This window comes from Bufo bufo, chromosome 9 (genome assembly GCF_905171765.1).
Source record: "Bufo bufo chromosome 9, aBufBuf1.1, whole genome shotgun sequence".
Taxonomy (NCBI): Eukaryota; Metazoa; Chordata; class Amphibia; order Anura; family Bufonidae; genus Bufo; species Bufo bufo.
This window is the reverse complement of record NC_053397.1, coordinates 125,438,592-125,453,284: the sequence shown is the minus strand read 5'-3', so window position 1 is coordinate 125,453,284 and position 14,693 is coordinate 125,438,592. Positions and strand designations below refer to the sequence as shown.

General features: G+C 42.7%; 1 protein-coding gene across 1 annotated transcript in view; it reads right to left on the bottom strand.

Annotated features, from left to right (window-relative positions):
* LOC120979816 (dual specificity protein phosphatase 12-like) overlaps positions 1 to 14,693 on the bottom strand; it is a 98,677-nt gene that overhangs the window by 8,077 nt on the left and 75,907 nt on the right. The window contains exon 5 of the mRNA XM_040408772.1: positions 4,241 to 4,331. Within this exon, the coding sequence (XP_040264706.1) occupies positions 4,241 to 4,331 (91 nt within the window). The remainder of the gene's footprint in view (positions 1 to 4,240; positions 4,332 to 14,693) is intronic.

Below are 14,693 nucleotides of genomic sequence, written 5' to 3'. Positions count from 1 at the left end.
GGAGGGGTGGACTTCAATGACCAGATGTTGTCTCCGTATTTAGTTTCCCGCAGAACCAGACGCTGGTATAAGAAGGTGTCTGTATATTTAATTCAATTGGCGCTGTACAATAGTTTTGTTCTCTACAGTAAGGCTGGGAGAACACGATCTTTCCTCAAATTCCAGGAAGAGATCATCGAGAACCTCCTTTACCCAGGAGGTTCCGTGGCCCCATCCACCAGTGTAGTTAGCCGTCTACACGAGCGACATTTCCCCAGTGTCGTTCCTGGTACCTCAACCCAACCGTCACCCCGAAAAAGATGTCGTGTCTGTAGCAGGAGTGGAATAAGGCGTGACACCTGCTATTTCTGTCCTGACTGTCCTGACCACCCTGCCCTATGCTTTGGTGAGTGTTTCCGGAAGTACCACACACAGGTACACCTAGCATAGGGATTGCATCTCACAGGACAGGCACACAGGGCTATTAGGGCCCTTTTACTCTCAGCTGCTGCAAACCTCTCCTTTCACCTGGGATAAAGTGCATAACGTACTTCGCCACATCTTTGGGCGATTTGCGCTTTGCACATTGTCCCATGGGGAAGGAGAGGTTTGTTCTATAAAGGTTAAAAAAACTAAACAAAAAAAAAATTACCGGTAAGTAAAAAAGTTAAAAAAGTTAAAAAAAGTTAATATGTTCTGTTCTAAAGTTAATAAAGTTATTGCTTTGCGGCCTGGTTTTTTCTTTTTTGTTTTGTTTTTTTTACCTTCCAGGTGGACCAACCGATCGACCAGCTGCAGCACTGATGTGCATTCGGACAGAAGCATTGCGCTGCTGTCAGATTACACGCAAGTCGGTGTATGCAGCGCTGCAAGACGAGATTTTTCCTCTGCAGTAAAAGATATGTTTGCCGAGGCATATGAGCTGAGGAGGTGGCGGTGTTCATATACTTTGGCAAACACTTTGTATATATAAAAAAAAAAAATCCCGGCAATGATTTATTCATCCACATCGATTGATGTGAATGGAGAAATCTGGTTTGCCAGGGCATACGAGCTGAAGTGGGTATGGATGTTGGGCGGAGCTCCTATGTCCTGGCAGACGCCTTTCCCCTCCTTTTTCTTTTTTTGGCAGAGATTTTTTCATCCACATTGATCGATGCGAATGAAGAAATCTGTGCCGTTCATTTTTTTCTTTCAGCCCAGAGGCTGAACGAAAAAAAAAAATCTCATTACCGTATGCTCAATATAAGGAGAATAGCAGAAACTCCTAATGCTGGGCATACATGTAATGATTGCGGAGACCCTCAAATGCCAGGGCAGTACAAATACCCCACAAATAACACAATTTTGGAAAGAAGACACCCCAAGGTATTCGCTGAGGGGCATATTGAGTCCATGAAAGATTGAAATTTTTGTCCCAAGTTAGCGGAAAGGGAGACTTTGTGAGAACAAAATCAAAAAAATCAATTTCCGCTAACTTGTGCCAAAATTTTTTTTTTTCAATGAACTCCTCATGCCCCTCATTGAATACCTTGGGGTGTCTTCTTTCCAAAATGGGGTCACATGTGGGGTATTTATACTGCCCTGGCATTTTAGGGGCCCCAAAGCGTGAGAAGAAGTCTGGTATCCAAATGTCTAAAAATGCCCTCCTAAAAGGAATTTGGGCCCCTTTGCCCACCTAGGCTGCAGAAAAGTGTCACACATCTGGTATCTCTGTATTCAGGAGAAGTTGAGGAATGTGTTTTGGGGTGTCTTTTTACATATACCCATGCTGGGTGAGATAAATATCTTGGTCAAATGCCAACTTTGTATAAAAAAATGGGAAAAGTTGTCTTTTGCCAAGATATTTCTCTCACCCAGCATGGGTATATGTAAAATGACACCACAAAACACATTCCCCACCTTCTCCTGAGTACGGAGATACCAGATGTGTGACACTTTTTTGCAGCCTAGGTGGGCAAAGGGGCCCACATTCCAAAGAGCACCTTTCGGATTTCACAGGTCATTTACCTACTTACCACACATTAGGGCCCCTGGAAAATGCCAGGGCAGTATAACTACCCCACAAGTGACCCCATTTTGGAAAGAAGACACCCCAAGGTATTCCGTGAGGGGCATGGCGAGTTCCTAGAATTTTTTATTTTTTGTCACAAGTTAGTGGAAAATTATGATTTTTTTTTTTTTTCATACAAAGTCTCATATTCCACTAACTTGTGACAAAAAATAAAAACTTCCATCAACTCACTATGCCCATCAGCGAATACCTTGGGGTCTCTTCTTTCCAAAATGGGGTCACTTGTGGGGTAGTTATACTGTCCTGGCATTCTAGGGGCCCAAATGTGTGGTAAGGAGTTTGAAATCAAATTCTGTAAAAAATGACCTGTGAAATCCGAAAGGTGCTCTTTGGAATATGGGCCCCTTTGCCCACCTAGGCTGCAAAAAAGTGTCACACATCTGGTATCTCTGTATTCAGGAGAAGTTGAGGAATGTGTTTTGGGGTGTCTTTTTACATATACCCATGCTGGGTGAGATAAATATCTTGGTCAAATGCCAACTTTGTATAAAAAAAATGGGAAAAGTTGTCTTTTGCCAAGATATTTCTCTCACCCAGCATGGGTATATATAAAAAGACACCCCAAAACACATTCCCCACCTTCTCCTGAATACGGAGATACCAGATGTGTGACACTTTTTTGCAGCCTAGGTGGGCAAAGGGGCCCATATTCCAAAGAGCACCTTTCGGATTTCACAGGTCATTTTTTACAGAATTTGATTTCAAACTCCTTACCACACATTTGGGCCCCTAGAATGCCAGGGCAGTATAACTACCCCACAAGTGACCCCATTTTGGAAAGAAGAGACCCCAAGGTATTCGCTGATGGGCATAGTGAGTTCATAGAACTTTTTATTTTTTGTCACAAGTTAGTGGAATATGAGACTTTGTATGAAAAAAAAAATAAAAAATAAATCATCATTTTCCGCTAACTTGTGACAAAAAATAAAAAGTTCTATGAACTCACTATGCCCATCAGCGAATACCTTAGGGTGTGTACTTTCCGAAATTGGGTCATTTGTGGGGTGTTTGTACTGTCTGGGCATTGTAGAACCTCAGGAAACATGACAGGTGCTCAGAAAGTCAGAGCTGCTTCAAAAAGCGGAAATTCACATTTTTGTACCATAGTTTGTAAACGCTATAACTTTTACCCAAACCATTTTTTTTTAATCAAAGACATGTAGAACAATAAATTTAGAGCAAAATTTATATATGGATGTCGTTTTTTTTGCAAAATTTTACAACTGAAAGTGAAAAATGTCCTTTTTTTGCAAAAAAATCATTAAATTTCGATTAATAACAAAAAAAGTAAAAATTTCAGCAGCAATGAAATACCACCAAATGAAAGCTCTATTAGTGAGAAGAAAAGGAGGTCAAATTCATTTGGGTGGTAAGTTGCATGACCGAGCAATAAACGGTGAAAGTAGTGTAGGTCAGAAGTGTAAAAAGTGGCCTGGTCTTTCAGGGTGTTTGAGCACTGGGGGCTGAGGTGGTTAATTCTATTATATTTTATTATTTTGTTGTTTTATCTCTATGTCTATTATTATGTCTCGCTATCTGGCCTAATGCAAGATAATGCTTGTGATGTGTTTTTGCATTGTATCAGGCCACTGATATATATGTAGACAAAAAGAAAACCAATAAAAATTGTCCATATAAAAAAAAAAAAAGAGGGGTGCATTCGGTCATACGATCAGTGCCCTGCAAAGCGACTGCTGGATCATACCAATGGGTTTTCCACAGTACTTAAAGTTCTCTGATTTTTATATTGATGGCAGATCCTCAGGATAGGCAATTAATATCAGATCGGTGGGGTACAACACCCCTGCTCAGGAGTAGCTCCAGTGCCAGAAATAAACGCTTGAACTACACAGCTCTGTCCATTGTATAACAGATTAAGTTGGTTACTGCTGTGCTGCTCACACTGAAGTCAATAGGAGCAGCACTGCAGGAGCTACTCACGAAGAGCTGATTGGCAGTAGTGTGGGTTGTTGGATCTATACCTGAGAATAGACCATCAATATAAAAAACCTGTACAACCCCTTTAAGGGGTAGATCATCAATATCAGATCATATTCCTGGCACCCCTGCTGATTAGCTCTTTGCAGGAGACGCGCCGCTGGAACTACACAGCTACATACACTGTGCTGCAGCTGTACCTGGTTACTGCTCCCATAGTATTTTATAAGACAAATTTAAAACCCTAACCTGCATTTTCTGCATCGGAATATGATATCTTTACTTTGACCCAAAGAGGCAGGATCCGAGGCAAATACGTCACGTGGCATTTTCTGTAATTCTAAAAGCAAATCAGAGAATTGCCGTTAGTAAAGTTGCACAATACAAACAGTAACAGTTTCCAAGGTTTTATAAAGTTTCAAAGTTTATAAACTACTTAAAAGGGATTAGGGTTGTTGCGGGTATCGAAATTTCGATACCCAATCAATACTTTTGTCCCAGTATCGATACGATACCAGGATTTCCATTTTTTCAATACTGGGCTGCATATCACAGAACATGAGCGTGCTGCTGTGAGCGCGCTCATGTTCCCTCAGCATCACAGGGGAGAAGGAAGCAGTGTCAAACTCCCCCCTGTGCCGCTGCCACCAATAAGAAGAGAGGGGTGGGCGCACTGTGCCACCAATCATAGGAGGATTTTAAATGGGCACCTGAGGGGTTAACTGCCGCTGATATGCTGCCAGTATCCGCTTCCTGTATTAAAGATTAATTATCATTGGTGGCGCAGTGCGCCGCCCCCCTCAATCCCCCCAGTATTAAAACCATTAGTGGCAGTGGTCACAGGGTCCCCTCCCCTTCTCATTGGTGGCAGTGGCCACAGGGTCCCCTTCGCTCCTCTTCATTGGTGGCAGTGGCAGCTCCTGATCGGAGCTCCAGCAGTGTAATCCTGGGGCTTCGGTCGGTTACCATGGCAGCCAGGATGCTACTGAAGCCCTGGCTGCCATGGTCAGCTCCCTGCTGCTGTGTGTACTATGCACAGGGCAGCAGGGATAGAGTGTTAACTCCTATTCACCCTGATAGAGCTCTATTAGGGTGAATAGGACAAGGGATCAAAAGATCCCAGGTCCTAGCCCCTAAGGGGGGAAATAGTTATTAAATAAACTGTAAAAAAAAAAAAAAAAAAAAAAAAAAACACACACCAAGTATAAATCACCCCCTTTCCCAATTTTACATATAAAATATATAAAAAAATAAATAAACGTATCACATCGCCACGTCCGAAAAGTCCAAACTATTAAAATATTTTAAAAAATATATGCAGTGAACGCTGGAACAGAAAAAAAAAAAATAAACTGTGCGATCCGCCATTTTTTAAAATGCGGAATGCACGTGGCTTTTTTGGTGTTTTATTTTTTTGTGCGTGGTATCAAGTATCGCAATACTTTTTTATGGTATCGAAATAGAATCAAAAATTTGGTATCGCAACAACTCTAAAAGGGATATTCCAGTTTCATCCAATAAATGTTATTTGTACAGATATAACATTTTCCAATATTCATTCTGTTTACATTCATTGCTACTTTCCAGATCTCAGCTTGCAGACATATAACAGGAACATTCACTATTTTTAACCTGAGTGGAAAAAAAAAAGTCCTAGTTTGAGGAAAAACATTTATTCAGAATTTTTTTGCTTGATATAGGCTGGTATGGATGTTATAGCGATGATTTACTCCTCATATGGCGTGGTCCCATAATGTCAGTACCAGACTTTTTACAGCATTTGAATAATAACCTTTTTTCTTTATAGTTTTACTTCTGCTAGGGAATTCTAGAGAAATTTTGGGATCTAATCTTAATTGGTGACAGTAACAGCAATAAAGTGGTTACTAAATTGTACGACAAGTCTACCTTAGCTGCCAACAGCTGCCACCTCAAACATACAATACGTAATATACCGGTAGGAGAATATATCAGAGCCCACCGTGGGTGTTTATGGGATGCAGACTGAACACGAGTGTAATAAATGGGATGCAGACTAAACAATTTTGAACACGAGTGTAATAAAATTGATATGAGTCTTAAAAAACATGGCTATATTTCTTGGATGCTAAAACAAGCCGAATATATTGCTTTATCGAGGAACTGACATTCCCTTTTGAAAACAAACCAAAGTTCTATTTCTCACAATAATCCCATAACCTTCTTCACCAACTTTCCTTTGCATATGAACAGATTGTTGAATTAATTAAAAAAATCTCATAATACTCGAAGACGATCCTAACATAAAAAAAAAGATTTTAAACAATGTCTGCAGATTTGTTGCCAAATGTGGTTTCACTTTAGGGAACTTGTTAGCTCCCTCTATGTATTTGTCATCTACTACCGAACCCATGGTTATCCTGCAATGGTTATATTAAGTGTGCATTCAGCAGATGCCACATGTGTAAATATGTCAAACGAGGATAGATTGTGACTAGTAAGGGTCCATTCACACGTCAGCAATTTTTTATCTGCATCCGTTCCGTATCTGCATCCGTTATCTGCATCCGTTCCGCAAATGGTGGACCACAAAAAGAGTAGAGCATGTCCTACTTTTGGCCGCAAATGGCGGTCCGTAGCCCCATTGTACTCAATGGGTCTGCAAAAATGCGGATGACACGCGGAAAGGTGCCAAATGTCATCCGCATGTCATCCGCAATTGTGACACAAGTCAAAAGATGGCTTCCTAGGACGTCGAGAAATTGATAATATTGATCCAGGAGCACCCAACCCTATGGGACACCCGCTGTGAACAATATCTCGACCATCTGAAAAAGGATTGTGCATGGGAAGATATAGCAAAAGAGCTAGTCCCATCATCGTGGTCTTTAGCATCAAGCCCAAAAAAATATAAAAAAATTGTGAGTATTTCAATATATTTATTATAGTATAAGCGCTCATTCACAAGACTGTGCCCCGGCCATGGTCGTACTGCGGCCCGCATACAGCGGGTCCGCAATACACGGGCACCGGCCGTGAGCAGCCTGCATCACGGATCGCGGACCCATCACTTCAATGGGTCCGAGACCTGGGAGATGTGTTGTGGAAGCACCGAGCAGAACCCCACAAAAGCACTACAGAGTGCTTCTGTGGTGTCTCTGCGGAACGGACGGATCACGGACCATTTCAAGTTGAATGGGTCTGGATCCGTCTGTGGCAGCCACGTTCGTGTGCACGAGCCCTTTGAGCTATAATTCAAAATATGTCTTGTAGTTTTTTAAAAAGAGGACCTTTCATCTGTTTAACCCTAGTCTAATTAGGGTCTCACATTATAGGGCAGCCCCCACTGATGTCACCGCACTTTTTTTTTTTCAAAGACATCCCCCCCCCATTTGTCCGCTGTTGTCCCCCGTTGATTTCGGTGCCTTATATTCTAATTAGCCGACTTGGTCATACTAGGCGGAGACTGGAGCGGTTCTCTTCTCAGTCTCCGCCTAGTATAACCAAGTCGGCTACTTAGAATATAAGGCGTCGAAATAAAAGGGGGACAACAGCGGACAAACGGGGGGGTCTTTGGAGAAAAAATTAAAAAGTGCGATGACATCAGTGGGGGCCGCCCTATAAGGTAAGACCCTAATTAGACTAGGGTTAAACAGATGAAAGGTCCTCTTTAAGTATTATAAATAATTGATATAAATTTATAAAATATTATTGTCTTTTCAGTACAGCAGATAAAAAAGCGCTGGAATACGTGCCATGACCAATATAGTCAGAAAAGTGGTGATGGATCACAAAAATAAAAAATAAAACAACAACAAAAAAAAAAAAAGTATACAAAAAATCTGAACTTCTTGAAACCGATTATGGAACTAAGACCATAAGTACATTTTTTATACGGTAATATATATATATTTTTTATATTCATTTTTAATTATTATAATATAATTATAACTTTATTTTACAGAACTATTGATAATCCAGCGATAGAGGATTCCGGATTAAGACCTCCAACGAGTGACACACAGGAGGAAGATACTCAGGAGAAGATGGCTGGAGGATCTGCTACAACAGAACCGCTCCTGCCTTTAGAGCCGACAGAACAAGGTCCTGTAATAGAAAATGTCACTGTGGCCACCGCAGAAAGGACCCCAGTTGTTTGCCCTTCATCTGGCAGACGACGCCAACGTCCGCTGATCGCTTCCAATGTAGATCTTCAAGCACAGGTTGATTCAATCGTGCTCGAATATCTAAATCAGAACCGATCAGACGCGAAGGAAGAGTTAGCTCTAAAAGGGCTAGCTCCTTCCTTGCGTCGTGTGCCAGATAAAACGGCAAACACGGTGCCTTACTGCGTTGGCCATGGTGATTGACGAATTTGCTGGGCCTCAGGAGCCACAAGAGGTCCTTCACTTTTTGGAAAATTGTCGAGATAAGAGACTTAAAGCGAACCTTTCACCTGCATTTCACTTAATAAACTATCAAAAGTACCTTATAGATCATCCTCATTGTGTTATCATACAGTCTTTGGCTTTTCTGCCATGTATATGCATGAAAAAATCGCTTTATAAAGTACTCTTCTCCAGCTCCACAAGTCACGTTAGAAGTCAAGGGGGTAGCCCTTCCCTCACTCCAGGCTGTAACTCCCCTGCCCTAACCCCGCCTCTATGCAGTCTAATTGACACCCGGCTCAGTCGCCGGGACCGCGCTTGTACAGGCGGACTCGAGCGCGATCCTGTAACTGAATCGCGCATGCGCCGTCCCCGATGCCGTCCCCGGGCGCGTGAGAAAGAGAAGACAGGCAGGCATCGGGGACGGCGCATGCGCGATTCAGTTACAGGATCGCGCTCGAGTCCGACGGCGCATGCAAGCGCGGTCCCGCGACCTGAGCCAGGTGTCAATTAGACTGCATGGAGGCGGGGTTAGGGCCGGGAGTTACAGCCTGGAGTGAGGGAAAGGGCTACCCCCTTGACTTCTAACGTGACTTGTGGAGCTGGAGAAGAGTACTTTATAAGGCGATTTTTTCATGCATATACATGGCAAGAAAAGCGGGACAAGACCGTGTGCTAACACAATGAGGATGATCTTTATAAGGTACTTTTGATAGTTTATTAAGTGAAATGCAGGTGAAAGGTTCGCTTTAACTATCACTCCTCCTTCCCGTCTCAACAGACCTGACCCCCAATAATGCACACCCCTGGCCATTTTTCAAGGGATTATTTGAATTATAATTTTATTTTATTATTTTATAATAATAAAACTTTGTTATACTGTCTTTTATCTATTCAAAAATGTCATTTTAAAAAATGTATATTTTTAATAATAATAATTATCTATTTAGGTCATTATTATGAAAAAACTTTTTTCAAACATATTTTTCCATTACTATAAGTCCACATGCACATGCCCCTTGCCATATTGTAGCCCGAAAACAGTAGGTCCACAATATGCAGATAGAGGTGGGCGATATGGCCTAAAATCTATATTGCAATATAATTTTAAGCATGTGCGATATATCTATATTTCGGGAGGGTTAAAAAATTTATTTTATTTTTTTATTTTATACTTTTTATTTAATAACTATTAGCCTCCTTAGGGGCTAAGAACCCTTGTCCTATTCACCCTAATAGAGCTCTATTAGGGTGAATAGGACTTCACATTCTCCCTGCTGCCCCTGTGCATAGTGCTGACTAAGGCAGCCAAGGGCTTGAGTAGCGTCCTGGCTGCCATGGTAAACCGACCAGAGCCCCGCGATTACACTGCTGGGGCTCCGATCAGAAGCTGCCACCCTGGGGCATCTGCCACCAATGATTTCATTGTGTGGGAGGGGGGGCCCTGCAATGAACATACTACTTAGATGAGGGGAGTAGAAGGGAGGGCTGTGGCCACTGTGCCACCAATGAATATAGTTAATATGCCTTAATACAAACGTAGCCCTGCATGTGCCGGCCATACCCATACCTGGCTCTAATACTGCGCGCCGTGATTTCGGCGAATCACGGCACGCAGTAATAGAGGCCAGGTATGGATATGGCCGGCACATGCAGGCTACGTTTGTATCAGGTTTATTAACTAATTTTCATTGGGGGCACAGCGGCCACAGTCCCTCCCCTCCTCCATCCTAGTCTGTTCGCATTGGTGGTCAGCGGCAGCCGCACACAGTGGGCGGGGGAGGGACTCCCTCCTTCTCCACTTGTGCCGGTTTCAGGAGAACATGGTGCATGCCGAGAGCGGCGCATGCCATTGTTCTACCGCAATATGTCGATAAACGAAATCTCTATCGTATGCCAAATTGATATCGATTATATTGCATATCGTCTATATTGCCCACCCCTAGATACAGACCCATTCTTTAGAATGGGTACACATCCTGAAGATGCAGTGCTGCGCGGAATGGAAGCACGGTTCGGAAGCCCATGTAAGCATTATGGAGTAACTGTCCGTGCCTCCACACCGCAAGAAAAAATATAAAATGTTTTTGCGGTGCAGACGGATCACAGACCCATTCAAGTTTAATGGTTTTTGATCCGTTCCAGTCGCTGCATGGATGTTGCCCGTGCATTGGGGACCGCACAACGGAATATCATCTTTTTGATGATACAGTACATGACTTCTACTTTTTTCATCACACCAATCCTTGAGCAGCATTGAGCTTGAGTTAACAATAGAAGTTATTATGTACCCTCCACTTTTATATTTTAGGTTCAGAGCTGAAACTGGACATAACCATATTTTCACCCAGGCAGCCCCCCATATTTGCTTGATCGCACATGGAAAGGGCAACACACTGCCGAGCAGATGCTTCCGGCAAGCAGTGTGTTTGGTGACATCACCTGCACTAATGTGCGGGCTTTTGTGCTGAACTAGCTAAAAAGGCTAGGGCAGCGCAGAAGCCAGCCCATCAGAACCGGTGATGTCTCCAAACACACTGCTTGCCAGAAGCATCTGCTCAGCAGTGTGTTGTTTTAACTAAAAGAGCCCTTTCAATGTGTGATCTAGCGCACGGCAAGGTTTCACCACGTCAGTAACGACCCGCACTACATAAATATCATGTACATTATCCCCTATGGCAGTGGTGGCGAACCTATGGCACAGGTGCCAGAGGCGGCACTCAGAGCCTTCTCTGTGGGCACCCACACCCTGGAAAAAGTCTATGGCGTACCAATATAGAAACATAGAATGTGTCGGCAGATAAGAACCATTTGGCCCATCTAGTCTGCCCAATATACTAAATACTATGGATAGCCCCTGGCTTTATCTTATATGAAGGATGGCCTTATGCCTATCCCATGCATGCTTAAACCTCCTCCACCTGTATTTGCAGCTGCCACTTCGGCAGGAAGGCTTATTCCATGCATCCACTACTCTCTCAGGTAAAGTACCGTATATACTCGAGTATAAGACGAGTTTTTTGGCACATATTTTTGTGCTCAAAAAGCCCCCTCGTCTTATAGTCGAGTCTAGGTCTTAGCTCCGGTAATACAGGCAGTGCGGGGGGCGAAGCTCACTCACTGACGTCAGCGTCGCTCCCCACACTGCCTGTATTACCGGAGCAAAGACAAAGTTACAAAGTAAGATATCCACAGTTAAAGGTTACTTATATATACTGCTGTGAGCGTCGGGGAGGGGGATCTGTGGATGGCACTGTAGGAAGATCTGTGGATGGCACTGTAGGGGGATCTGTGGATGGCACTGTAGGGGGATCTGTGGATGGCACTGTAGGGGGATCTGGGGATGGCACTGTAGGGGGATCGTGGTGGCACTGTAGGGGGATCTGTGGATGGCACTGTAGGGGGATCTGTGGATGGCACTGTAGGGGGATCTGTGGATGGCACTGTTGGGGGATCTGTGGATGGCACTGTAGGGGGATCTGTGGATGGCACTGTAGGGGGATCTGTGGATGGCACTGTAGGGGGATCTGTGGATGGCACTGTAGGGGGATCTGTGGATGGCACTGTAGGGGGAACTGTGGATGGCACTGTAGGGGGATCTGTGGATGGCACTGTAGGGGGATCTGTGGATGGCACTGTAGGGGGATCTGTGGATGGCACTGTAGGGGGATCTGTGGATGGCACTGTAGGGGGATCTGTGGATGGCACTGTAGGGGGATCTGTGGATGGCACTGTAGGGGGATCTGTGGATGGCACTGTAGGGGGATCTGTGGATGGCACTGTAGGGGGATCTGTGGATGGCAGTGCCATCCACAGATCCCCCTACAGTGCCATCCACAGATACCCCCTCCCCTAAACAGTGCCATCATGGCACTGTTTAGGGGAGGGGGGGATCTGTGGATGGCACTGTTTAGGGGGGAGATCTGTGGATGGCACTGTTTAGGGGGGAGATCTGTGGATGGCTCCCTGTATTTAATGCAGAGTGTGTGTGTATATAATGCACACACTCTGCATTAAATACAGGGAGTCACCCTCTTGCAGATGTGTGTATATAATGTAGAGTGTGTGCATTATATACACATACACTCTGCATTATAGCTGCATTTCCCACCCTAGTCTTATACTCGAGTCAATAATTTTTCCCATTTTTTTGGGGTAAAATTAGGGGCTCGGCTTATACTCGGGTCGGCTTATACTCGAGTATATACGGGGTAATACTTCCTGATATTACTTTTAAACCTTTGCCCCTCTAATTTAAAACTGTGTCCTCTTGTAGCAGTTTTTCTTCTTTTAAATATTCTTTCCTCTTTTACCTTGTTGATTCCCTTTATGTATTTATAAGTTTCTATCATATCCCCTCTGTCTCGTCTTTCTTCCAAGCTATACATGTAAGGTCCTTTAATCTTTCCTGGTAAGTTTTATCTTGCAATCCATGTACCAGTTTAGTAGCTCTTCTCTGAACTCTCTCCAAAGTATCAATATCCTTCTGGAGATATGGTCTCCAGTACTGAGCACAATACTCCAAATGAGGTCTCACTAGTGCTCTGTAGAGCGGCATGAGCACCTCCCTCTTTCTACTGGTAATTCCTCTTGCTATACACCCAAGCATTCTGCTAGCATTTCCTGCTGCTCTGTGACATTGTCTGCTACCTTTATGTCTTCTGAAATAATGATCCCTAAATCCCTTTCCTCAGATACTGAGGTTAGGACTGTATCACTGATTTTTATATTCTGCTCTTGGGTTTTTACGTCCAGGTGAATTATCTTGCACTTATCAACATTAAATTTTAGTTGCCAGATTTTTGACCATTCCTCTAGTTTTCCTAAGTCCTTTTCCATTTGGTGTATTCCTCCAGGAACATCAACCCTGTTACAAATCTTTGTGTCATCAGCAAAAGATTTGTAACAGGGTTGATGTTCCTGGAGGAATACACCAAATGGAAAAGGACTTAGGAAAACTAGAGGAATGGTCAAAAATCTGGCAACTAAAATTTAATGTTGATAAGTGCAAGATAATGCACCTGGGACGTAAAAACCCAAGAGCAGAATATAAAATCAGTGATACAGTCCTAACCTCAGTATCTGAGGAAAGGGATTTAGGGATCATTATTTCAGTTATATGTCTTAGACTTTTCCTGCCATTCATCAGTGCACGGGCGCACTATGACAGCACAGCAGCGCAGGGCGCACTATGAACAGCACAGGCAGCGCACTGAATGTAGGCAGGATATTATAGCTAATGATAATGATACACTATATTGGACTGTAGTAATCAGAGTAAATTGCCCGTGTTGGCACTTTGTGATAAATATGTGGGTTTTGGGTTGCAGTTTGGGCACTCGGCCTCTAAAACGGTTTGCCACCCACTGCCCTATGGTGAACGCCGTAAAAAATAAAAATAATAATTGCTAATTTATACTTAGTTGCCATTGTATAACTTAACAAGCAATCAAAAAGTGTCATTTACTCCAAAATGATACCAATGAAAACTACAAGTCACCCCGCAAAAATCAAGCCCTCACTCAACTCCATAGAAAGAAAAATAAAAAAAGTTATGAGTCTTGGAAGCGGCGATGCAAAATGTTCTTCTTGTAAAAAGTACAGCAGTGAAACAGAAAAAAACTATATGTATTGGTATCCCACAAAAAACTACTCTATACAGCTATATGGACGGAAAAATACAAAAAGGTTTAGATCTTGGAAGGAGACGATGAAAAAAGGTTCCAGACCGAGCCATTTACCCCCCCTTCCTGGATCAGGCCTAATTTTGCAAATCTGACATGTGTCACTTTATGTGGTAATGACTTTGGAACGCTTTTACTTATCTAAGCCATTCAGAAACTGTTTTCTTGTGACACATTGACTCAAATTTACCATTAACATTAAGTACAATTTGTTTTAGCTTTATTCATAAAAAAATCCCAAAGTTTACGAAAATTTGAAAAAAATCATTGTTTTCTAAATTGAATCTCTCTGCTTTTAAGACAGATAGTGATGCCTCATAAAATATTCATTAACATTACCCATATATCTTTTTATGTGGGCATCACGTTTGTATGTAATGTATTTTTTTTATACAACGTTAGAAGGTTAAGAAAATTTCCAAAGTCAACTTTTTTAAGGACCCAGTTCAGTTATGAAGTCATTTTGTGGGGCTTACATAGTGGAAACCCCCCATAAATGACCCCATTGTAGAAACGAAACCCCTCAAGAAACTCAAAACTGATTTTACAAATTTAGTTAACCCTTTAGGTGTTCCACAAGAATTAAAGGAAAATGGAGATGAAATTTCAAAATTTCACTTCTTTGGCAGATTTTCCATTTTAAGCCATTTT